Raw genomic sequence first — 27,192 nt, 5'->3', positions numbered from 1 at the left:
ATCCTGTACAGGGTCATGAGCAAGCTGGAGCCTATCCCAGCTGACTATGGGTGAAAGGCGGGGTACACCCTGGACAAGTCACCAGGTCATCGCAGGGCTGACGCATAGAGACAAACAACCATTCACACTGTGAATGGACTGTGGGGGAAACTGGAGCACCCGGAGGAAACCCACACAGACACGGGGAGAGCATGCAAACTCCTCACAACTCCCTTGTTGACCACTGGGCTCGAACCCAGGAACCTCTTGCTGAGGCAACAGTACTAACCACTACACCACCGTGTCACCTAAACACTAGATTTTAAAAGTATTTGTGCTAAAGTCTGCAATGATTTGAATAAGTGAGCTGATATAATTAAAGAATAAAAAAAGACAGTACTTCATAAAATATTGTAAAGTATAATGTTTTATTGATGTCTCCAAGGAAAAAAAAGGTTTTCACACAAATATAGACTTTGTACACTGGGTAATATTGATTATTTCAAAGGAGCCTCCCTGAATCTCCATCAGCGGAGAACCGCGAGCAAATGTTGACCACTTTACCTATCTCGGTAGTTGCCTCTCTTCAAAAGCAGATGTAGATAACGAAATCCAGTACAGACTCAACGCAGCAAGTGCAGCATTTGGTCATCTCAGAACTAGAGTTTTTGACAATAAAGACCTTTTCACGAGAACCAAGATCAAGGTCTTCAAAGCAATAATATTCCTCACTGGATCTGAGACCTGGGCAACTTACAATCGTCATATAAAGAGCCTCGAGCAATACCATCAAAGATACCTGTGAAAGATCCTCAACGTGAAATGGATTTACAGACGCACTAACAACCATGTCTTACAATAGATGATGCTAAAACAACCAGCATAGAAGCTATAATCATCAAAAGTAAATTGCGTTGGGCAGGCCATGTGGTGCGCATGAGCAATGATCGTCTACCGAAGCAGATCTTGTTTTCAGAGCTCAAGACTGGCAAATGATTTCAAGGTGGACAGCGAAAGTGCTTCAAAGACAATCTGAAGCACAACATGAAACAATGTAGTATCAATCCTGATACGTAGAAAGACAACGCTATCGACAGATCTGTCTGGAGATCCACGGTTCACAAAGGTGCTCAGAACTTTGCACAACAAAGGAGAGATCATCAGGAGCAGCTATGAGCAGCTAGAAAGCAACGTCAGTTGTCTACATCAAGCGACACAAATGATGATTTCATCTGTTCTGTGTGCCTAAAGAGATGCAAGTCACGCATTGGACTGTATAGTCACTCAAGATCACATCGACCTTGACATACGAACATAGCAAGCAGAGATCTTACTCTATACCAAGGGACTGCCAAGGGAATATTGATTCTTTCAAACGTACATACTGAAGTGTAATTGAAATTATAAAAATACATAAAAAGAGAGTATACATAAAAGAGACTGTGACATTATAGAACTTTGTAGATTATATGTGGTTTATACAGCCGGATACGGTCCATGACTTTCAGCTGACTTGGAAGGCTGGGCGTACACAGGAGGGTTGTTTGGCTGCAGTGGCTGGTAGTCTGGATTAATAGGGGGTGGCTGGTAGGACTGATTCACAATCGGCTGGTAAGAGGTGATTACTGGTGTTGGGTAGGACAGGTTCACCGACTGGTTCACAAACACTTGCGGCTGCCTGCGAAACTTCAGCTCTCTGGCCATTTGACACCATGCACAGATTCCACAGCAGGTCGCCACACAACAGTCATCACACATTGTGCCCTGACAGGAGACAAGTCCACAGCAGATAACATCAATCCGACAAGTGTCCAAATCTGTAAGATTTTTTTTTGCATATTTGTATTTTGGTACATATGGATTTGGAGCTAACTTTAATTCTGCAGTCTAGTCAGAGTGCAGCTCAGAACAGCACATACCTGGATACGGTATCTCTCTCTCATGGCACTTCTTACAGCATAGGTGGCAGGAGGTATGAGGCTTCCGAAGCAAAGATCCAGCAGAGGGAGGCAAAGGCATTCTCCGAACTCTTGGGCTGTCGTGCACATCAAACACCAGGGGCACCAGAAACCAAAACAGCCTGTGCAGACACATAAACGCAACATTTTGTGTGAATAAAAATAAAAGGAGATTTAAAAAAAAGGAAAAATAAGGGTTGTAGGTAGTTCATACTGCATGTTTGCGTTCAGTCCTCCAAAATGTTACCTTTTTGTTTTCTGTTCTGCGCGTCAATGGCTTTTTAAGCAATTTGATTTGGTGTAAAATATTTTAAACAGAATAATTTCTGTACTATAATTCAGGGACACATATCAAAAGCCTTTAACAGATAGTTGCCATTAGAAAGGGCCACATTTATAACACATCTAGGTCATATTTTTAGCTCATCTGGCCGACAGGTGATGAGCTTATCCCATCTTGTGTTGTCCGTCATCCACATTACACAAAAATTGCTTCTTCTCTCTCAATTCTTCACTGATTTTTATTCTTTTTGGCAGGAAGGTAGGTCTGCCTGAGGTGCATATAGCGTCTACCCAAATTTGCATAATTGCAATTAATAATGAAGATATGGAGTAATAAAACCCTAACGAGCAGTTTCTACACAAATCGCTTCTTCTCCCTCAATTCTTCACCGATTTTGATTCTTTCTGGCATGAAGGTAGGGGTACCTAGGGCGCATATAACTTCTACCCAGATTTGATGAATTACAACTATTAATGAATTTATGGGCTAATTAAGCCTTCATGAGCAGTTCAACAAAAATCCCTTCTTCTTGGTCAATTCCTCACCATTTTGGATTATTTCTGGCAAATAGGTCGGTATCCCTACGGTGTATATAGCTTCTATATATAGTTTATATATAGTGTATATAGCTTGCAACATTTTTGCGCAAAGTGGCCCACTTTAGATCGTTCCTTCTGGACTAGACAGGGCCGGAGTGAGCTACGCCCTCATTGACGATCTCGTTCCATGTTATCTGTGGTTGGTTGAATTGCAAATGGCTCACAATTTGAACATATATTAGACTACAAAGAATGGAGAAACTATTATTTCATTGACTAAGTTATACATGGCATCAGAGAGTAAAGCCAAAGCTTCTGAATATGAAAAGAAGAAATAATTATATAAATAACCACATAATTAACAAATACTTGAGTATTCAAATTGTTTGGCCAGCTGAATAGTTTTTTTTAAAAACTTGTTTCTCCATTATCTCTCACTGGCTAACTCGATCACATGACAGCTTCCAAGTGGGAGGGTGAAGGCTGGTAGAGGCTTCCACCGAGACACATGAAGCCAGCCACCATGCTGCGTTACGCATAAATACAGCATATAAATAATAGAAGTGTAAAAAAACCCCACTCTTTCTCTCAATCACACCATATACTTACAGGTGCTCATGTCCTCACAGCAGTCACACAAGCCAGTGCTCCATGTGTTAACTTTGGCATGAGCTGGCATAGTGACCCCTGGCTGCACGGTGATTGTAGTATTAGCCATTATAGCAACGCAACCTTAAAGAAAACACACACACACAGATCATAAACATAGCTGCCAGCATAATGGCTTTGACAATCATCACAATCCTGGTCTTACAATAAAATAAGTAAGCAATTTTCTATATCCATCCATCCATCCATCCATCCATCCATCCATCCATCCATCCATAGCCACTTACCATGTTCTACAAGGTCACAGGCAAGCTGGAGCCTATCCCAGCTGACTATGGGTGAGAGGCGGGGTACACCCTGGACAAGTCGCCAGGTTATCGCAGGGCTGACACAGAGACAAACAACCATTCACACTCACATTCACACCTACGGTCAATTTAGAGCCACCAATTAGCCTAACCTGCATGTCTTTGGACTGTGGGGGAAACCGGTGCACCCAGAGGAAACCCACACAGACACGGGGAGAACATGCAAACACCGCACAGAAAGGCCCTCGCCGGCCACTGGGCTCGAACCCATGATCTTCTTGCTGTGAGGCGCCACCCCAAATTTTCTATATCAGTTTGGAAATTTGTCAGTAACATTCAAGCAAGTCAAGTTACAGTTTGCAAAGGAATCAAGAATATGGCAGTTAGTTAGTTCCACAAGAAGAAATCTTTATTCATCCCCCATACACTCAAGCACACAAAGTGAAATTCCTCCTCTATATTTTACCCATCTGAAGCAGTGAACACACACACACACACACACACACACACACACACACACACACACACACACACACACACAGAGGAGTGGGCAGCTATGCTACAGCACCCGGGGAGCAGTTGTGGGTTAGGTGCCTTGCTTAAGGGCACTTCAGCCCAACCTCAGGCCATGGCTGCCCCATGTTAACCTAACTGCATGTCTTTGGACTGTGGGGGAAACTGGAGCACCCAGAGGAAACCCACACAGACACGGGGAGAACATGCAAACTCCACAGAGAATGGCCCCATCAGCTGCTGGGCTCGAACCCAGAACCTTCTTGCTGTGAGGCAACAGTGCTAACTACTATATCACTGTGCCGCCTGCACAGCATGAAAAGATTGAAACATCTGGTTTGATTCATAATTTGTCATGGTTTTTAACAATTCATATCATTCAATCATCTTCAGTAACTGCGTTAACCTAATCCGGGTGGTGGTGGATCCAGAGTCTATCCCAGGATCAGTGAGTATGTGAAGTGGGAATATAGAGTATCTGCCAGTTCATCACAGGGCATCCAGTACATGTTTACACACCGACAGGCAATTTAACCTTCATCCTACCAAGTGGGGTCCATCTGGACCCCGCACCTATATGTTTGTTTGCCATTTTAAAAATATGTGACATACTGCCTCACTGTTTTATGAATTTGTCGGAATTTATGTCTTAATTAAAACACTAAAGCACCGGAAGATCAGTTTTTTGCATTGTGAAGGTATAATTAATTTGTTACTGGGGTCCAACCGGACCCCAGAGTAAAGTTTATCTGTCTTTCATTTTATAATTGAATAGCACACTGAAAGTTAACTTCTTTTATTTCTTTTATGTTCCATAATGAAACTACCAAGGCATTCCTTCTTGGGGTCCGTGTGGACCCCACTGCTGCAATAAGCACAGGCTGCAAAACAAAAGCCCTAAATTATTTTACAATTACTTTTTTGTTTTAAATTCTGTAAGAAAAGACCTAAGTTGTAATCCAGAATGTTTTACAGCTGCATGAGCTGCAAAAATCATGTATATAATGCCAATTTTTTTGTGGCGCTATAATTTGCTACATGTATGCTAGTTATTGCAATATTATTGCAATGTTATTGCATTTATAATACATCATTGATATTCAGCCATAGTGGATTTTGTTCTTCAATAAAGTTATGTCTGTTTGCTGCATTGAATTGGTTCTTACTGCATTGATTTCAAGGTATTCCCTCCTGGGGTCCATACGGACCCCGCCTGGTAGTTTGTGTATGTAAAATTGGCTGGTAGGATGAAGGTTAAGTGTGTTCTTTATGCCTTGGGCCCTTTAGTGTATTGCTGTTATTAATACAAGATGTTCTGAACAAAACTTATCTGGTGATTTTGTCTTTATAAGCTTTAATTTTAAAGAAAAGTATTGGGGTCCAAACGGACCCCACATGGTAAAATTAAGGTGCAAAATAGCATGGTAGGATGAGGGTTAATGTAGCCAAACCACCTACTTGTTTTCACAAGCTGGTAGGAACCCAGAGACCTCAGAGGAAAGCACACAAACACATGGAGAACACGTGAAACTCATTTGGCTGATACTTTCATTCAAAGCAACCTACAATTGAGACTTACAGTCGTGTACAAAAGTCTTAGGCACATGTAAAGAAATGCTGTAGACCAAAAATGGCTTGAAAATAATGAAATGAAATGTTTCAACATTAAAAAAATACTATAAACAGCAGTAAGCCATAATAAATGAAACAAAGTCAGTATTTGGTGTGAGACGACCCTTTGCGTTAAAAAAAAAATAGTAGTCTCAGGTATAATGAGTGCAGTTTTATAAGGAACTGAGCTGTAGGTTTTACTGAGCATCTTACAGAAGCAGCCACAGTTCTTCTGGACACTCGGACTCTCACACTCGCTTCTTCATTTTGCACCAAAATTCAGCAACGTTCATTATGTTTTCTTTATGAATCTAAAAAGTGCTCTCTTATGTAATATGCTGCTCAGATACAAACTTTTTTTCATGTAGCATTTAATTTTGTGCTGGAAAACGAACATTTGGACTCTAAAATGTTTTTGTACTGACTCGATAATGTAGAAGTCATAAAATAGAAATACATAAAGTTTGTATTAACAAATATTAAAAAATCAGGTGCCTTAGACTTTTGCACAGTACTGTACAACTGAGCAGGTGAGCATTTCACATCTTACTTAAGGATCCAACCATAGCAGCTTGGTTCTGGAACTGACAACCTTCCGATCACTAGGCCAAAGCCTTAAACTCTAAGCCACAGAAAGCCATGAGAGCAACAGTAACCCGAGCTCCAAGTTTGAGTTTTGGAGCTGTGCATATACAATATTCCCCTTCAGCGAATATGCTATTGATTGATCATCATGTTCATTCATTAGTTTTGCCCTGAAATGGCATGCAAACAAAGCTAACAGGTTTAGCACTATGCAACCTGTAGATATAAATGTATGCAGCATATTGACACAAAGGTAACATTAGCAAATATTTGCTTCCCTTATTTGTTAGGATCAAAGCTCTGGTGACAAACTAAAGAAGCAAACATCTAACATCAAATGTTTTGGCCGATCAGCTACATTTGGGCTACGCTTTTGGATTAAGGTTTTCTGCTAAGATGGAAACTGGTGGTAGCCCTGCGATGACCTGGCGACTTGTCCAGTACCCCGCCTCTCGCCCATAGTCAGCTGGGATAGGCTCCAGCTTGCCTGTGACCCTGTAGGACAGGATAAGCGGCTACAGAAGATGGATGGATGGATGGATACTGGTGGTAATAAAGCATTGGTTATGGGTTATGTCTCTGTTATTTGGTACTTTACATGCCAACATCTATCTGTCAGTTGGGTTACACTTTTTTAGTACCTTACATTTACTTTTAAAATGACATTAACATTGCATCAAGATAGCATTTTCATTTGTGTCAGCCATTTTGAAAAGAAGTCACTGCTGTCATGAGCACTGGGATCACATTACAGGTCTGTAACACTGCTGACGTTGCTATTTTGGTCATGTGTTTCAACAGTTGTGCTGCGATTGGTCACCGGTGTTACACGTATCACTGGTGTGACAATTCTATTCTGAGAGCATTTTCTGTCTTTTAAATTTTACACAGTCTGTGGCCAAACATTTGTGGACACCTGACCATCACGCTCATATGTTACATTACATAGCATTTAGCGGATGCGCTTATCCCGAGTGATGTACAACGAGTGAAAAAGTCAAGTACACAAAGTGCTGAACTTCTAGACAAGAAAGTTCGAGTGCCAACTGAACAAGTGACAGAATAATACTTTGTGTGATAGTCTGTTGAAGTGTCAATACTCAAACAGCCAAGGAAACAAACAACTAAATAGAGAACTCAAACGGCTAATCCCAGGCTAGACAGTACACAGCCTGGGCTGGTCTAGACTGATATGCAGTTACACGGTAGGCAGGGAAGCAGGGGAGAGGTGCAGCCTGAAGAGATGAGTCTTCAGTTCTGACCTCAAAGGGAAGGTCATTCCACCAACGGGAATCAGAATAGACAGCAGTCTTGAGCGGGCTGGGTAGGAGCAGAGAGGAGGAGGGGCCAGGCAACCAGTAGTAGGGGAGCGTAGAGATCTGGTTGGCGTGTAGGGGTGGATCAGACTCTGGAGGTACACTAGCGCTAACCCCTTGAGAGCTTGGTAAGCTAGCACCAATATCTTAAATTTGACATGAGCTGCGATAGGTAGCCAGTGCAGGTCAGCAAGCAGAGGGGTGACATGGGAAGAACGAGGGAGGTTGTAGACCAGGTGAGCTGTAGCATTGTGTTCTTTAAAACTGTTGCCAGAAAGCTGGAAGCACACAATTGTATAGAAAGCCTTTGTATACTCTCAAGAGACCTAAGAGGCCTAAATTTCTACGAACAGATGCCCCTGTGCACAAAGCGAGCTCCATGAAGACATGCTGTGCCAAGAATATATAACTTTTTTTTGGCGAGATACAGTGGTGCTTGAAAGTTTGTGAACCCTTTAGAATGTTCTATTATTTCTGCATAAATTTGACCTAAAACATCATCAGAGTTTCACACAAGTCCTAAAAGTAGATAAAGAGAACCCAGTTAAACAAATGAGACAAAAATATTATACTTGGTCATTTATTTATTGAGGAAATTGATCCAATATTACATATCTGTGAGTGGCAAAAGTATGTGAACCTCTAGGATTAGCAGTTAATTTGAAGGTGAAATTAGAGTCAGGTGTTTTCAATCAATGGGATGACAATCAGGTGTGAGTGGGCACCCTGTTTTATTTCAAGAACAGGGATCTATCAAAGTCTGATCTTCACAACACATGTTTGTGGAAGTGTATCATGGCACGAACAAAGGAGATTTCTGAGGACCTCAGAAAAAGTGTTGTTGATGCTCATCAAGCTGGAAAAGGTTACAAAACCATCTCGAAAGAGTTTGGACTCCACCATTCCACAGTCAGAAAGATCGTGTACAAATGGAGGAAATTCAAGACCGTTGTTACCCTCCCCAGGAGTGGTTGACCAAAGATCACTCCAAGAGCAAGGCATGTAATAGTCAGCGAGGTCACAAAAGACCCCAGAGTAACTTCTAAGTAGCAGAAGGCCTCTCTCATATTTGGCTAATGTTAATGGTCATGAGTCCACCATCAGGAGAACACTGAACAACAATGGTGTGCATGGCAGGGTTGCAAGGAGAAAGCCACTGCTCTCCAAAAAGAACATTGCTGCTTGTTTGCAGTTTGCTGAAGATCACATGGACAAGCCAGAAGGCTATTGGAAAAATGTTTTGTGGATGGATGAGACCAAAATAGAACTTTTTGGTTTAAATGAGAAGTGTTATGTTTGGAGAAATGAAAACACTGCATTCCAGCAGAAGAACCTTATCCCATCTGTGAAACATGGTGGTGGTAGTATCATGGTTTGGGGCTGTTTTGCTGCATCTGGGCCAGGACGGCTTGCCATCATTGATGGAACAATGAATTCTGAATTATACCAGCGAATTCTAAAGGAAAATCAGACCCTCCAGGATTTCGCGATGTTGCAATTTGCAACTTCAACGCAAATTCAACCAATCCCCGCGAATTCAGGGCGGTGTTGCAATTATATCCAATCACCGCAACTTTCCCGCAAATTTGACCAATCGTTGGCGTCGTCTTGAGGTGACATCGACAAACTACCTTCTGCCTAACTTCCAGTGTTGCCAGATTGGGCGGTTTCAAGTGCATTTTGGCAGGTGTTGAACATATTTTGGGCTGGAAAATGTCAGCAGTATCTGGCAACACTGCTTACTTCCGTGTTTCCGTTCAAGAGAAGCAGCATGTGTGAGTCAGTGTTTATGTAGGCTTAAATTCTGTTACTGAAAGTGTGTTATGTTTACAGTGAAGGACTGTGTGCACTTTACATTATTTTTTTTTACTTAATACAAGAAATTAATGGATGCCAACATTTTTGCCAAAATGGTCTTTTATTTTCCATTGTTTAGGCAGCTTCAGCATCATACTGTGAGATTCTGTTCAAATTGTTTTTTTTCTTCTATGAAGCCTGAGCCATTTATTATATTAGTTTATAATTATTGTTTAATTTAGTCTTCAGGAGAGACTGCCTGCACACAGTACTAGTGTTAATAGTTTTTTTTCTTACATGAAAGTTGTAACTTCATGTTGTGCTGTGAGGTTCTATGCACTTTAACTTTTGAACCAACAGGTACATTTGGATAAGTAAAGCCTATTTTTCTGCATTTTTGTAGTCCTGGTAATCTTTTATATTGGTAAAGTTGTTTATAGGACCATTTCTCAGTGTCTTTGTTTTTTTAATCAATAGTTTTTCAGTAATAACTTAATATTTAACATATCACTCAATTTTAATCACAAAAAGAGAAAATCGCAACAATTTCTCGCAACTTTCACTTCCTCCCGCAATGTAATCGCAACAAAAAAACACCGCAACTTTCATCACAATTTTTTGGAAACCCCCCCGCAACATCAGACATTTTAGCCCGCAACAATCACAAAAAAGGCCCGCAGAATCCTGGGGGGACTGGAAAATGTCAAGACATCTGTCCATGAACTGAATCTCAAGAGAAGGTGGGTCATGCAGCAAGACAACGACCCGAAGCACACAAGTCGTTCTACCAAAGAATGGTTAAAGAAGAATAAAGTTCGTTTATGTGAGTTCATGTGAGGAAACCCACCAACATCCCAGAGTTGAAGCTGTTCTGTACGGAGGAATGGGCTAAAATTCCTCCAAGCCGGTGTGCAGGACTGATCAACAGTTACCGCAAACATTTAGTTGCAGTTATTGCTGCACAAGGGGGTCACACCAGATACTGAAAGCAAAGGTTCACATACTTTTGCCACTCACAGATATGTAATATTGGATCATTTTCCTCAATAAATAAATGACCAAGTATAATATTTTTGTCTCCTTTGTTTAACTGGGTTCTCTTTATCTACTTTTAGGACTTGTGTGAAAATCTGATGATGTTGTAGGTCATATTTATGCAGAAATATACACTACCGTTCAAAAGTTTGGGGTCACTTTGAAATTTCCTTATTTCTGAAAGAAAAGCACTGTTCTTTTCAATGAAGATCACTTTAAACTACTCAGAAATACACTCTATACATTGCTAATGTGGTAAATGACTATTCTAGCTGCAAATGTCTGTTTTTTGGTGCAATATAGGTGTATAGAGGCCCATTTCCAGCAACTCTCACTCCAGTGTTCTAATGGTACAATGTGTTTGCTCATTGCCTCAGAAGGCTAATGGATGATTAGAAAACCCTTGTACAATCATGTTAGCACAGCTGAAAACAGTTGAGCTCTTTAGAGAAGCTATAAAACTGACCTTCCTTTGAGCAGATTGAGTTTCTGGAGCATCACATTTGTGGGGTCGATTAAATGCTCAAAATGGCCAGAAAAATGTCTTGACTATATTTTCTATTCATTTTACAACTTATGGTGGCAAATAAAAGTGTGACTTTTCATGGAAAACACAAAATTGTCTGGGTGACCCCAAACTTTTGAATGGTAGTGTAGAACATTCTAAAAGGTTCACAAACTTTCAAGCACCACTGGATATTCATATTTTTATACATTTTACAAACCAGTGTCATGAAAACTATTGATGAGAGAGAGTTTAATTTCCCCTTCACTAGCTGTTGTGGTTAAAAAAGCCCAGAACCACATCTTGTCACACTTTCATATGCACCCTCAGACATTTTCGTCTCCTGTTTCAACATGTTCAGTGAACAGAAAGCCTGTCTTTCTATATGAGACATGATGTGATTTGGATTTCATACATTCTACAACTTTTTAAATGAATGCCTCATGTGTTTGAAACAAATAGCAAAAACAGAACCGACTTCATAGACTTAGTAGCCTCAGTTTTAGACAGTAAATCTGACTTTGTGAGTGAGTCTTGGCATCAATTTTTTTGGACACCCGATCTCATTGTTCACACCAACTGCAAAGTGTGTGAAAGTCCATCTGGTAGGATCAGTTCTTCCCCAGAATATAGCAGTACTAAAGAAAAACAATTCATCTTCCCCTGTAGTCATTGCTAAGAGGAACCTGGGACACAAAGGCACCTGAGTATTTCTTTCCATTATGCCCCCAACATTTCACTTGCAAACATGTATTCATGAACCACAGGCAAATTAAACCCTCTTTCACTCAAACCCATACACTTTCCTCTTTCTGTCTGCTCCTTTCGTTTTCTAAAGCATTTTTATAGCTTACTTACAAGCCCCATTTTCTTATTTCCCTTTTCCTCAAAAGGCTTTGCCTTTTTCCAGACTGCCACTGTAAATAAGAAGCTTGTTCTTAGTGACCTGCCTGGTTAAATGATGGTTAAATTAAAATTTTTTAAAAAAATAATAAAAATGATATGTTGCATGGCACATTCATTTATACAGGCATGTTATTACTGAACGATGTTCATCTGTTCACCCATTTATTTAGGCATCCATTATGATCCTGATCAGGAAGGACAAGTTCTTTGCTTGTGCCGAGCATCATATTACAGTCAGAGATTTCTAAAATCTCGTTCAAGTTTTATAGAAGAATAGAAACCGCGTGTCTGTGCAAAACCCCAATCTACAAAGCAAAGGTCAGGACTTGACTCGACAAATCGACTCCAAAATTGAAATTCTGAATGTATACCAGTTTGTTAAAACATATGAAAACATTCCATCTTAAAAACCAAGAATATAAACTGGACAGTGAAATATTCATGACAAATCCATGACTATGATTTTGAACATGTTTAACTACAGCACTACAATTCAACCATAAGAACATACTTCCTGTCAGAATTATAGCATTAAATCAGATAAGCCAGGAAAAAAACAACAAAATAATCACATTTCAGTAATCAGTTGTATACTACTAATAGATACAGCAGAAAAAAAAAAATACACAGCGTACCTGCTGGAGTTGGATGTGAGATGTGAAGGCAAAAAGTAGGTGTACTGTGTGTGTATGTGTAATATTCACAGGGCTGAGGACAAGTGCAGTGAACGACAAAGACACACCCATGCAGCCTTCTCAAAAACTGCTATTTGTTTTGGCAGCAATATATCACAGTAAAGGCAAATGAAAGACATTTTCAATGATGTCGTATAAATTGTCCTTAATGAGGTCAACCATAAATGTTGTACTTGCATAAACACAAAACTCAAATCCAAACTGAAATAAGGAGTTTTAACTTTAAGATGGACGCTTTATTTATTTCGAACATGTATAAAAATGTATGTAACTATTTGTACATACAAAAGAAAGAAAATGAAAAAAAGTGACAAAAAAAGAATAAATAAAATAACATAAAGAGCTAAGACATTACAATACACCGCACATTGTTTGAAAAAGAAGTGGGAAGAAGTACAATACTTTTATGGCCAGATAAATAACATTTAGAAAGATAACGCAATGTCTGCCACTGACGTGACAAAAAGAGAAGAAAAATAGTCTGTTGCTACATTAACCACAGTTTCCTGAACATTGTACGGATATTTATAAATCAGTCAGACTTGCAGAACTTAATCTGAGCAAAACAAAATGTGCAGGGGTTGTGGCCGGAAATCTGAGCGCACTAAAGTGTGGGCGCACAGGTACACCACGAGGTACTTTCAACAGGTGACAACAGAACCATGCCTTGTACAGGCAAACTGACGAAACAGCAAAAATAAAATCTGGCCTACTTTTAGGTTAGTTAGTAGTCTTGATCAGAAAGTGTTCGCAGAACTGTTCTGGGTGCTACAGTGGTGCTTGAAAGTTTGTGAACCCTTTAGAATTTTCAATATTTCTGCATAAATATGACCTAAAACATCATCAGATTTTCACACAAGTCCTAAAAGTAGATAAAGAGAACCCAGTTAAACAAATGAGGCAAAAATATTATACTTGGTCATTTATTTATTGAGGAAAATGATCCAATATTACATATCTGTGAGTGGCAAAAGTATGTGAACCTTTGCTTTCAATATCTGGTGTGACTCCCTTGTACAGCAATAACTGCAACTAAACATTTGCGGTAACTGTTGATCAGTCCTGCACACCGGCTTGGAGGAATTTTAGCCCATTCCTCCGTACAGAACAGCTTCAACTCCGGGATGTTGGTGGGTTTCCTCACATGAACTGCTCGCTTCAGGTCCTTCCACAACATTTCGATTGGATTAAGGTCAGGACTTTGACTTGGCCATTCCAAAACATTCACTTTATTCTTCTTTAAGCATTCTTTGGTAGAACGACTTGTGTGCTTCGGGTCGTTGTCTTGCTGCCTGACCCACCTTCTCTTGAGATTCAGTTCATGGACAGATGTCCTGACATTTTCCTTTAGAATTTGCTGGTATAATTCAGAATTCATTGATCCATCAATGATGGCAAGCCGTCCTGGCCCAGATGCAGCAAAACAGGCCCAAACCATGATACTACCACCACCATGTTTCACAGATGGGATAAGGTTCTTATGCTGGAATGTAGTGTTTTCCTTTCTCCAAACATAACGCTTCTCATTTAAACCAAAAAAGTTCTATTTTGGTCTCATCTGTCCAAAAAACATTTTTCCAATAGCCTTCTGAATTGTTCACGTGATCTTTAGCAAACTGCGGACGAGCAGCAATATTCTTTTTGGAGAGCATTGGCTTTCTCCTTGCAACCCTGCCATGCACACCATTGTTGTTCAGTGTTCTCCTGATGGTGGACTCATGAACATTAACATTAGCCAATGTGAGAGAGGCCTTCAGTTGCTTAGAAGTTATCCTGAGGTCCTTTGTGACCTCGCCGGCTATTACACGCCTTGCTCTTGGAGTGATCTTTGTTGGTCGACCACTCCTAGGGAGGGTAACAATGGTCTTGAATTTCCTCCATTTGTACACAATCTGTCTGACTGTGGATTGGTGGAGTCCAAACTCTTTCGAGATGGTTTTGTAACCTTTTCCAGCCTGATGAGCATCAACAACGCTTTTTCTGAGGTCCTCAGAAATCTCCTTTGTTTGTGCCATGATACACTTCCACAAACATATGTTGTGAAGATCAGACTTTGATAGATCCCTGTTCTTTAAATAAAACAGGGTGCCTGTGAAGATTCTCAGTCATCCAGGTCATGATAAACTGTGGGTGGTAAAAGAGAGCAACTGGACTTGCTTGAAGATTCTTGAAGAGAATCAGCATTCCATTGATCACCCTAACGGGCAATCCATTGATCATCCTAACGACTCTCGAGGCCGTTCACAACCAGCCCCCAGTGACCCACACCAACAGGATGACTGAGGTGGATTAGACCGTATCAGCGGATCATCAGATTAACGTTTTTAAAACGATTCGCGTGCACACAGCAACGCCAATACACGATTCGCATGCACACAGCAATGCCAATACATGGATACGCTAATCACATGACTAATTAGACGGCACGTCACATGATCCCAGTGCATATCGGGCATGCGCAAGTCACTCACCACTTGCAAGTGGAAGGATGGCAAGCGAACACCTTCTCCAGCAGATAAACACACCTGGCTGTGATGTTCATGTTCTCACTGAGTTTAAGCGCCTGAAGGAGGTAAATAAGTTGAAATGTGTAAATAAACCTCAGTGCGGCTCAGCGCTTCCTCCTGCGCTACAAATCACTCCACCCTGAACAGCGAGTGCCCTCTGGAGGGTGCGCACTCCGGCCCTGCGCAGCTCACAGAGCGCGCGAGTGAAGCACACGAGCAGTGATTCGGGACTGAGCCGCTGTGTGTGTGATCCCAACGCCAGCGAATCAGGAAGGTGGATGTCACAGTGACGTTGTCCAATGACGACGTCAGCTAGAGCTCAGCACAGCGTTTCCTTGTTCCTCAATGTTTACACAGCATCGGATCAGATACGAACTGGGTTGAATACGTGGGCCCTGGCGGATTCAAGTTGTTCCGCGTGTGAAGTCGTTTCCCGGCGTTTTAATGTGCACGGACAGTGCATCCGCGACGAAAACGAGACGGATATGGTCTAATGTAAACGCCACCTCAATGACACCTTAGATGAGCTTTTCATCCATGAGAGGATAAATACCTGATGCTCCCTACCAGTCAGACAGAACTGAAGAAGCCTTTCGGATGAGAGGTGAAACGTCTTCAAGAATCTTCAAGCAAGTCCAGTTGCTCTCTTTTACCACCCACAGTAAAACAGGGTGCCCACTCACACCTGATTGTCATCCCATTGATTGAAAACACCTGACTCTAATTTCACCTTTAAATTAACTGCTAATCCTAGAGGTTCACATACTTTTGACACTCACAGATATGTAATATTGGATCATTTTCCTCAATAAATAAATGACCAAGTATAATATTTTTGTCTCATTTGTTTAACTGGGTTCTCTTTATCTACTTTTAGGACTTGTGTGAAACTCTGATGATGTTTCAGGTCATATTTATGCAGAAATATAGAAAATTCTAAAGGGTTCACAAACTTTCAAGCACCACTGTAAGAACCATTAATTACCCACTCATAACAAATTCATTTTTCAAAGAGAATACCAGGAGTAGTTACAGTTTAAATACCTGACTGGTTCTATGTAAGAATATAAATAATTAGCAATAATTTAGACCCTGTACCACACATTTACCCAGTTAATAATCTCTTAAAAACAATACAGTAGATGCTTAGCTTTCCTTGTTGCTGGGGTGCGACCCTCAAGGGTACATCTTTTGTAGCTTTAGCCGTGTGTGTTTCCTTGAAAATGTTGTGTCCTGTACCTTTAATGTATGACTCAGAATGCTAATTCAAGGTACAGGAGTAGTCCTTTTGGTCCAATTATGTACCTGAAATCATTTTTAAATACACACTGTATTCACATGACCATGGAATACACACAGTAAAGGTACCAAAGGTTTACTCCTGAGGGTCGCACCCTGGTGACCCTGGTGCATGGAAAAGTACAAGGTTCTTTCGGGCTTCAGAAAGAGTTCTCCTGGGTACCTTTCTCTGACAGGAAAACACACTGTTGTAGGAGTCCAGACAGAACCTTTAAGCTTCCTCTGGGGAACCTTTCAATCAATCAATCAATCAATCAACCAACCAACCAACCAATCAATCAATCAATCAATCAATCAATCAATCAATCAATCAATCAATCAATCAAGAGTTAAAGATATTAAACTGGAAAGAGGTTGTCATCATTCAAGACTGGAGTTCTTTCATAATTTGCAATGAAGTAATTATTTCCATGCTTTAACTTTGTCTAACATCTACAACCCTGATTCCAAAAAAGTTGGGACAGGGGCAATAAGAGGCTGGAAAAGTTAAAGGTACAAAAAAGGAACAGCTGGAGGACCAAATTGCAACTCATTAGGTCAATTGGCAATAGATCATTAACATGACTGGGTATAAAAAGAGCATCTTGGAGTGGCAGCGGCTCTCAGAAGTAAAGATGGGAAGAGGATCACCAATCCCCCTAATTCTGTGCTGGCAAATAGTGGAGCAATATCAGAAAGGAGTTCGACAGTGTAAAATTGCAAAGAGGTTGAACATATCATAATCTACAGTGCCTAATATCATCAAAAGATTCAGAGAATCTGGAAGAATCTCTGTGCGTAAGGGTCAAGGCCGGAAAACCATACTGGGTGCCCATGATCTTCGGGCCCTTAGACGGCACTGCATCACATACAGGCATGCTTCTGTATTGGAAATCACAAAATGGGCTCAGGAATATTTCCAGAGAACATTATCTGTGAACACAATTCACCGTGCCATCCGCCGTTGCCAGCTAAAACTCCATAGTTCAAAGAAGAAGCCGTATCTAAACATGATCCAGAAGCGCAGATGTCTTCTCTGGGCCAAGCCTCATTTAAAATGGACTGTGGCAAAGTGGAAAACTGTTCTGTGGTCAGACGAATCAAAATTTGAAGTTCTTTATGGAAATCAGGGACGCCGTGTCATTCGGACTAAAGAGGAGAAGGACGACCCAAGTTGTTATCAGCGCTCAGTTCAGAAGCCTGCATCTCTGATGGTATGGGGTCGCATTAGTGCGTGTGGCATGGGCAGCTTACACATCTGGAAAGACACCATCAATGCTGAAAGGTATATCCAGGTTCTAGAGCAACATGTGCTCCCATCCAGACGACGTCTCTTTCAGGGAAGACCTTGCATTTTCCAACATGACAATGCCAAACCACATACTGCATCAATTACAGCATCATGGCTGCGTAGAAGAAGGGTCCGGGTACTGAACTGGCCAGCCTGCAGTCCAGATCTTTCACCCATAGAAAACATTTGGCGCATCATCAAACGGAAGATACGACAAAAAAGACCCAAGACAGTTGAGCAACTAGAATCCTACATTAGACAAGAATGTGTTAACATTCCTATCCCTAAACTTGAGCAACTTGTCTCCTCAGTCCCCAGACGTTTGCAGACTGTTGTAAAGAGAAAAGGGGATGTCTCACAGTGGGAAACATGGCCTTGTCCCAACTTTTTTGAGATGTGTTGTTGTCATGAAACTTAAAATCACCTAATTTTTCTCTTTAAATGATACATTTTCTCAGTTTAAACATTTGATATGTCATCTATGTTCTATTCTGAATAAAATATAGAATTTTGAAACTTCCACATCATTGCATTCCGTTTTTATTTACAATTTGTACTTTGTCCCAACTTTTTTGGAATCGGGGTTGTAAAACAAACAAACAAACAAAAAGTTAAAAAAAACTGTGTGAAAGCGATTCTTTGAAACTTGCTGATTTTTGCTAAATGAGTTACTTCAGACAGCTATAAAGTGGATAACTGTGGCTCTCGTTCCAGGAAGAAAAAAAATACAGCTGGGTTTCGTTTATGTTTAACATCTGTATCTAGTTTTATTGGATTTTACTGATGCGTGCACTCAGCCATGACAAAGGTAAAAAGTTGCGACGTGTGACAGAGAAAAGAAACAGCATAAGTTTCGTTTTCTTACCAGTCCGGATCCTCCAGGAGCAGGAGAGAGAGAGAGAGAGAGAGTGAGTGTGTGTGTGTGTGTGTGTTTCACAGTTCAGCCTCTCTGTGCTGTTTGAATTTATTCCCCTGTGATGATCTTCATGCGTCACTTCCAAAAATTTCGCTCTGCTGTTATGCAAAACGTCTCCATGTGCACTGCAGCAATGAACTGTTTTGATTTCACACTTCTATCCTCTCTCAAAACCTCCTCTAAACCCTGCTCTTGGGGAAAAAAAAACAAAACAACAACAAAAAAAGCTATTATGTTAAGATTTATGGAGCCCCGAATGGGGATATGTTTTCTTTTTATCTTGTAAGCACATTATCTCAGAAATAAATAACTTATGCACACACACACACACACACACACATCTCATTATCTGTAGCCACTTTATCCTGTTCTACAGGGTCGCAGGCAAGCTGGAGCCTATCCCAGCTGACTACGGGCGAAAGGCGGGGTACACCCTGGACAAGTCGCCAGGTCATCACAGGGCTGACACATAGACACAGACAACCATTCACACTCACGGTCAATTTAGAGTCACCAGTTAACCTAACCTGCATGTCTTTGGACTGTGGGGGAAACCGGAGCACCCGGAGGAAACCCACGCGGACACGGGGAGAACATGCAAACTCCACACAGAAAGGCCCTCGCCGGCCACGGGGTTCAAACCCGAACCTTCTTGCTGTGAGGCGACAGCGCTAACCACTACACCACCGTGCCGCCCTCTTGGATAGTCACAGTGAAAAAATATATTCTCATCTCATCTCATTATCTCTAGCCGCTTTATTTTTCTCTTTATCTTTCTTTATTTTCCAGGCAGCACAGTGGTGTAGTGGTTAGCACGGTTGCCTCACAGCAAGAAGGTTCCGGGTTCAAGTCCAGCGGCCGGCGAGGCCCTTTCTGTGTGGAGTTTGCATATTTTCCCTGTGGGTGTCCTTCAGGTGCTCCGGTTTCCCCCACATGATGTGGGGTGGCCTTGAGCAAGGTACCTGGGCGCTCTGGTGTGGCTGCCCACTGCTCTGGGTGTGCGTGTGTTTACTGCTTCAGATGGGTTAAATGCAGAGGATGAATTTCACTGTGCTTGAAGTGTGCATGTGACTACAGGGTTGCAGGCAAGCTGGAGCCTATCCTAGCTGACTACGGGCAAAAGGCGGGGTACACCCTGGACAAGTCGCCAGATCATTACAGAGCTGCCACAGAGAGACAAACAACCATCCACACTCACCTACGGTCAATTTAGAGCCATCATTTAGCCTAACCTGCATGTCTTTGGACTGTGGGGGAAACCAGAGCACCCGGAGGAAACCCATGCAGACACAGGGAGAACATGCAAACTCCACACAGAAAGGCCCTCGCCGGCCACGGGGCTCGAACCCAGGACCTTCTTGCTGTGAGGCAACAGTGCTAACCACTACACCACTGTGCCACCCATTATCTATCTATCTATCTATCTATCTATCTATCTATCTATCTATCTATCTATCTATCTATCTATCTGCCTGCCTGCCTGCCTGCCTGCCTGTCTGTCTGTCTGTCTGTCTGTCTGTCTACACACACACACACACACACACACACACACACACACACACACACACACATTTGGGATGCTGTGCAAAATGCAAATAAAAACAAACAATGCGATAATTTGCAAATCATAGTCCAAAGACACCATATCAAATGTTGAAACTGATAAATTTTATTGGTTTTTTTTTTCAAAATATATGCTCATTTTGAATTTGATGTCAGCAACATGTTTCAGAAAAAGTTGGGACAGAGGCAACAAAAGACTGAGAAAGTTGTCATGCAAAAAAAAACCTTATTTGGTTAATTGTCAACAGGTCAGTAACATGATTGGGGAAAAAAAAAAGAGCATCCCAGAGAGGCAGAGTCTCTCATAAGTAAAGATGGGGAGGGGTTCACTGCTCTGTGAAAGACTGTGTGGGCAAACAGTGCAACAATATAAGAATAACGTTCCTCAATGTAAAACTGCAAAGAATTTGAGGATCACATCATCTATGGTACATAATATCATTAAAAGATTCAGAGAATCTGGGGAAATCTCTGTATGCAAGAGACAAGGCTGAAAACTGACATTAGATGCCTGTGATCTTCAGGCCCTCAGGAGGCACTGCATTAAAAGCAGACACGTGTCTGTAGTGGAAATCACTGTATGGGTTCAGGAACACTTCAGAAAACCATCGTCTGTGAAAACAGTTCATTACTGCGTCCACAAATGCAAGTTAAAACCAGATATAAACAATATCCAGAAACACCACCACCTTCTCTGGGCCCGAGCTCTTTTACAATGGACTGAGGCAAAGTGGAAAATTGTCCCGAAGTCTGACAAATCAAAAGTAGAAATTATTTTTAGAAATCATGGACACCACGTCCTCCAGGCTAAAGAGGAGAGGGACCATGTGGCTTGTTATCAGTGCACAGTTCAAAAACCAGCATCTGTTATGGTATGAGGGTGCATTAGTGCACATGATATGGGTAGCTTGGACATCTGGGAAGGCATCATTAATGCTCAATGATATATCCACGTTTCAGAACAATATGCTGCCATCCAGACAAAATCTTTTTCAGGCACATTCTCTATGTGTCAACCCTGTGATGATCTGGTGACTTGTCCAGGGTGTACCTTGCCTCTCGCCCATAGTCAGCCAGGATAGGCTCCAGCTTGCCCACGATCCTGCACAGGAGAAGCAGTTATGGTTGATGGATGGATGGAATGGAAACAGAGAAACTACTGAAGTGGGCAGGACTCGGGCTGGGAAACTGTGTTCTAGTGTATACAAGGCCTTTGACTTGGTTGTTAAGTGCTCATTATGCTTATAGACATCAAACATTAAAAAAAACAAAACAAAGATAAGGGAATAGACAACATTATTAATATAACACACACTTGCCAGTATGAACCCCCCCAAGCTGATAGGTGAAAGGTAATGTCACCTTGAGCTGTGCATCCATGGATATCAACAGCATGCTTCAGCACCAGTCATCTGCCTGCTTAGTCAGTGGCTCAGGGATAGCGGAATGGCCGCACCAGGCTGCTTGATGCAATGCCCCGAATCAGAAGCACATGCAGGATGCCCCTCACTCCTATGCTAACATGCCACATGGGTCGCTGTACACCCGTGTGTCTGCCTTGCTGGCTGATGTTCGTCGCTCCCAAGGTAGGTGTGCCAGAGTCTCATCGCCATTCTGAGTGGCCAAAGAGAGGGCTTGTGCACTGTTCCTCATCATTAGCATTCACATCTGTTCCTTTATGGCTTTGCAAGACCCCAGTCAACCAGGTTAGCACTGCAGATGTTGAAAAGTAGAAATTTTATATCCTTCTTATTTAAACAGCTACAAAAAAACAGTGACAAAACCAGACAAACAATAACCAAGTCAAAAGTGTCAAGTTGTGTTGGCAATTATACAGGAATAGAGATGATAATAGCAGCAATCGTCAATTTGAGCAGCCTTTCTCAACCGGGGTGCCGTCTGGCTTCGTTAGGGGTGCCGTTAAAAAATTATATCTTCTAACATTGAAATAAATAAAATGAATTAAAATTCCAAAAAACGATAGTTGCACTAATGCAGATCATCGCCGTCTCATGCATCATCAAAATTTGTCTCACGGCCCCCTTTCCCATGTCACAACGTCACTGCCGGGGTCAGCGTATGGTCAGCGTGACTGCATATATTTTATATGGGGGTGCCTTGAGAATTTGCATACTTCTGAAGGGTGCTGTGACTGAAAAAAGGTTGAGAAACGCTGAATTAGAGTCATAATGGGGATTCTTTGAACGTCGTACTCTTGTACAAGCTTTGATGGACATCTTCCCATACTGATGAAATAAAACATCGACTCTTTCAAAAGACAGACCTTGCCTTGGAAACAACGGCACTAACAAAACTGTCAGATAAATCACCAAATGTTTTTATTTTTTGTGGCTTGCCTAATGCAAAACCCTCTATAACCAATGCTGACCATCCTTTGAGAGTCAGAGAGCTTGGACTGTCCACTTTTACTGTGACAACCTTGGCTAACGTTAGCTTATTTCCAGTTCTCAACGTATGGTTCATCTTGGCAAGAGAAACAGGTAGCGGCAGTCGTTTTCAAGTTAAAAAACATTCGGTGATTTTTCTGACAGTTTTGTTTTAGTGCCGTTGACACCAAGGCAGGGTCTGTCTTTGAAAGAGTCACTGTTTTTATTTGATAGGTATAAGATGATGTCCATCAAAGCTTGTACAAGAGCATGACAATCAAAGCACACACGTTCTATTTGAAGAGCGATTGAAGGAAGAGACATCCCATTGTCTGCTAACTAGTTAAACTTCCTTGCACTCAGCGATAAAGTTGACTTAGCTTGATTTCTTGCTCTGGAAATGATTGCACAAGCACTTCCACAGAAAACTGCTATTGCTTCTGGTGGGTTTGATGATGAAGTACAGTGTTCTCATAGCACAATAGATGTAGAGGCACTGCGATCTACTCACAAAGAAGCAGACACTATTTGTTTTATGTGCCATACATCTAAATGGGAAGGTTGATAATGTTCTTATATCGGCATGAGATACAAATGTTCTACTCCTTCTTTTGGCTCACAAATAACACATTACCTCAAACATATGGCATTGAGCTGGAGCCCCCAAGAAACCGAAGTACACCTTAGAAGAGGTGTTTATCAATCTTCCTCCACATTCAGAACATGATTTGTTGCAATTCCATGCAGTCACTGGAAGTGATGCTTGTGTACACCTCCTACTTGTGTGATCATTCAAAAAAAAAAAAAGACTGCATGGAAAACATTTCAAGAACACTTTGAACTCCTTCCTCTGGACGAGGGAGAGCTGGGAATTGATTAACTAAAATGTGCAGAGAGATATGTGTGTAAGATCAACAAGACACACTGTCAGAAACAAGGGTACAGTAGGAGTGCATTTCTGTCCCCCAAGGTACAACCTACACTAATGTACCCCTCGGGCTCATGATTGGACCTCAAGGGAACAACATGTACCTTTTGAGGGCCAAAAGGGTACATATAGTATGCTCCCAAGCAGTACATAAAGGGTACAAATAAGCAGAGGTGGACAAAGTACTCAACTTCATTACTTAAGTCAAAGTACAGATCCCGCTGGTCAAATGTTACGCCGATACAAGTGAAAGTTGTCCAGTCAAATTTTTACTTAAGTTAAAGTACTGAAGTACATGCTTTTAAAAATACTTGAAGTGCCATTCCACCATTGGATGTATTCTTTGGCATAAAATACAATATATTTTGACAACATATATAAATGGTATCACTAGATAGAGAAATCTTTTAGCTTCAAAATGATATATCAAACATAATTTTTTGACAACGACAAGTATATTAATTTTGCGACCAAAGTCACCTACCCTTTTAATTTCCGCACATGATGTCATCGGCAGGTTCCCCTTCTTGTGTACCACGTGACGTGTGACGTGGCACATATTATCAGCAATGGCGGATAGAACGCGATAAAAATAATACCAATAAATCTAGCTAATACCAATAAATCTAGCTAACTGAAAGATTAACTCAAAATTTTTCGCAATTTTTTTGGCCCCCATATACGAGGAGAAATGACTCTCTCACTTTGGGGGTTTCCTGGTCTAAAAATAGACTGACACGTGGTACACAAGAAGGGGAACCTGCCGATGACATCACGTTTCACTACCGCGCGGAAATTAAAAGGGTAGGTGACTTTGGTCGCAAAATTAATATACTTGTCGTTGTCAAAATATTATGTTTGATATATCATTTTGAAGCTAAAAGATTTCTCTGTCTAGTCATGTTGTCATAAAATATATTGTATTTTATGCCAAAGAATACATCCAATGGTGGAATGGCACTTTAAGTATATTTTCTGTCAATGCATTGTTGTATTATTGCCACAACGCTTATAAAACCTAATGCCTCTGAAGCAACCGACTGGATTTATGAAATGAACGCATGTTGTGCATCATGGTGGTTTAACGTTAAGCTAGCTAGTCAGTGAAGCTCCACCTGATATGCTAGCAAACGCTTTTCAACTCAAAATCATATTGGGTAGCTAATGCTGCTAGAAAAGAAAGATTTCTACATTCTGTTTATTTGGTAAGATTATGCTAAAACCTATTTCTGAAAGGACTTCAGATAAGTTAACATTCTTCATCTTAGCTTAACTCGGTTTTTACATGCTAACTAACAGTGTCCAAGTTAACTAGCTTTGTGTTAACGTTAGCCGTGGACAAGGTGATGGCAACTTGGTGGGAAAATCCATAGAAAGTCATTTGACTAACCAGACTGCACAGCTATTGCAGCGTTATCGCTAGCTCTAAAAGCACAGACAACTTCATTACAAGCTTTCTCTTGGAATAAAATGTTTACATACCTCAGTATGCTTCCGCAGGTTGGACGGCGAGTTTTTGTAGGCCGTGATGTGCTCCGTTTTAGGCAAACAAAGCAAACATTTAAAATGAAACAAACCTTTTATCCTTTCAGAAAACTGAAATATGGGTTCTAGCTATAGCCATGGGTGTGTGCATTCCATTTTGCCATCAACTGATTGTGTTAAATAATGCTGCATAAAAATCACTGATCTTGATTGTATACAGTCCATGGATGTGACGTGACCCTAGTGATTACTGATCGGCTGTCTCAGTGTCACCTACAAAAAAAAAAAAAAAACGATCACGTTTTAGAAAAGAAAAGAAAAAAATCCACTTTCAAAGCTGCTCCATAGTAACGAGTAACAAGGACCTTGATAGAAATGTAGTGGAGTGAAAAGTATGATATTTGTCTTTCAAAAGTCATAAGTTTCCAAAAAAAAAATACTCAAGTAAAGTACGGATACTCAAAAAGTGTACTTAAGTACAGTACTCAAGTAAATGCACTTTGTTACTGTCCACCTCTGCAAATAAGTACCTTCGAGAGTACTGCCCCAGTGACAAGCCAATGCACCCATAAAGGCACAATAATGAACTTTATTTTCTGAGAATGCAGAAGTAGAGTCAACTGATATGGCTCACTTTATCTTAATTGCTAAAGCCACATCCTCAGACAAACTTCCACCTACCAGCAATGCTTTGAAGCATCATGTAATGAGAGCACATAATGAGCTATGACATGGCATCAAGCTTGCTTTGCAAGGCCAGTCTTACCCAAAGCAGAAGAGTCGGGATGGATAATCAAAGACGACTGCCTGGTGCTGATATCTAATGGCAATAGATCCAATTCCCAAGGCATGCCTTAATGACCTTCTGCAATTACAAGACTGATTGTACAACACAGTGATGCAAATGTTGCAAGTCAAAAACTCGTGTGCACTAGACTTTGTAGCTGCAACAAATCTACAACCAACATATGCACCAATGTAACATAAAATGGAGGAGTTAAAGGTGGCGTGGGTAAACAGAATCAGATCAGTGTTATCTGTGTAAAAATAAATAAGAACTGATATTTCAATAGTCTATAACTAGATGTGTTACGTGATGCACTAGTTCTACCAATAATCAACTTTTTAATGTTAGGAATGGTCATTACTTTCAAAAAGCGTAAATAAATTACAACTCTATAGAAGAAATACCCAGTATATACGGATTACATTCCAGTTTTAGATCATTGCTAGGTCACATAGTCTTTCACATGATGTACCAATTCCATCTGAAACCCTTTTGTGGTGTTAACAATGGTTGTAAACGTTATGACCAGTGCATCAAAGTCAATTCTAGGTGTCCCTGTGAAGAGCAAAGCCATAAAAAATCTTTTACCCTCATTTGGGCAGCACGGTGGTGTAGTGGTTAGCACGGTCGCTTCACAGCAAGAAGGTTCTGGGTTGGAGCCCAGTGGCCGGTGGAGGCCTTTCTGTGCGGAGTTTGCATGTTCTCCCCGTGTCTGCGTGGGTTTCCTCCGGGTGCTCCGGTTTGCCCCACAGTCCAAAGACATGCGGTTAGGTTAATATGGGACGGCCTTGGGCTGAGGTGCACTTGTGCGAGGCACCTAACTCCCAACTGCACCCTGGGTGCTGTTAGCATGGTTGCCCACTGCTCTGGGTATGTGTGTGTGCGTGCATGCGTGTGCTCACTGCTTCAGATGGGTTAAATGCAGAGAGGAAATTTCACAAGTGTGTGATGAATAAAGTTGTGCTTTCTTTCTTGTCTGATTTTGATCTCATATTTTATATGCTTAAAAACATAGCCTTAACTTCTGAATGCTAGGAAAGGTCATTACTCTCATCTCATCTCATTATCTCTAGCTGCTTTATCCTGTTCTACAGGGTCGCAGGCAAGCTGGAGCCTATCCCAGCTGACTACGGGCGAAAGGCGGGGTACACCCTGGACAAGTCACCAGGTCATCACAGGGCTGACACATAGACACAGACAACCATTCACACCCACGCTCAATTTAGAGTCACCAGTTAACCTAACCTGCATGTCTTTGGACTGTGGAGGAAACCGAAGCACCCGGAGGAAACCCACGTGGACACGGGGAGAACATGCAAACTCCGCACAGAAAGGCCCTCGCCGGCCATGGGGCTCGAACCCGGACCTTCTTGCTGTGAGGCGACAGCGCTAACCACTACACCACCGTGCC

The 27,192-nt window shown here is 41.4% G+C and overlaps 1 protein-coding gene across 2 annotated transcripts; it reads right to left on the bottom strand.

The window, feature by feature from the left end:
- Positions 1-388: 388 nt before the first annotated feature.
- Positions 389-18,653, bottom strand: ponzr6 (plac8 onzin related protein 6). Of its 2 annotated transcripts, none has more exons than XM_060928452.1 (4): positions 18,581-18,653; positions 3,369-3,491; positions 1,899-2,059; positions 389-1,743 (listed from the first exon to the last, which is right to left on the bottom strand). In XM_060928452.1, exons 2-4 carry the CDS (start codon positions 3,475-3,477, stop codon positions 1,456-1,458), a joined length of 558 nt encoding a protein of 185 aa, XP_060784435.1. In that variant the 5' UTR covers positions 3,478-3,491; positions 18,581-18,653; the 3' UTR covers positions 389-1,455. The 2 variants fall into 2 exon arrangements, with proteins under 2 accessions (XP_060784435.1, XP_060784360.1); XM_060928377.1 differs by lacking the exon at positions 18,581-18,653 and adding an exon at positions 12,580-12,689.
- Between the last annotated feature and the right edge of the window lie 8,539 nt (positions 18,654-27,192).

This window comes from Neoarius graeffei, chromosome 1 (genome assembly GCF_027579695.1).
Source record: "Neoarius graeffei isolate fNeoGra1 chromosome 1, fNeoGra1.pri, whole genome shotgun sequence".
Classification (NCBI taxonomy): Eukaryota; Metazoa; Chordata; class Actinopteri; order Siluriformes; family Ariidae; genus Neoarius; species Neoarius graeffei.
The sequence above is the reverse complement of the archived record's forward strand: the minus strand, read 5'-3'. Positions and strand labels throughout refer to the sequence as shown.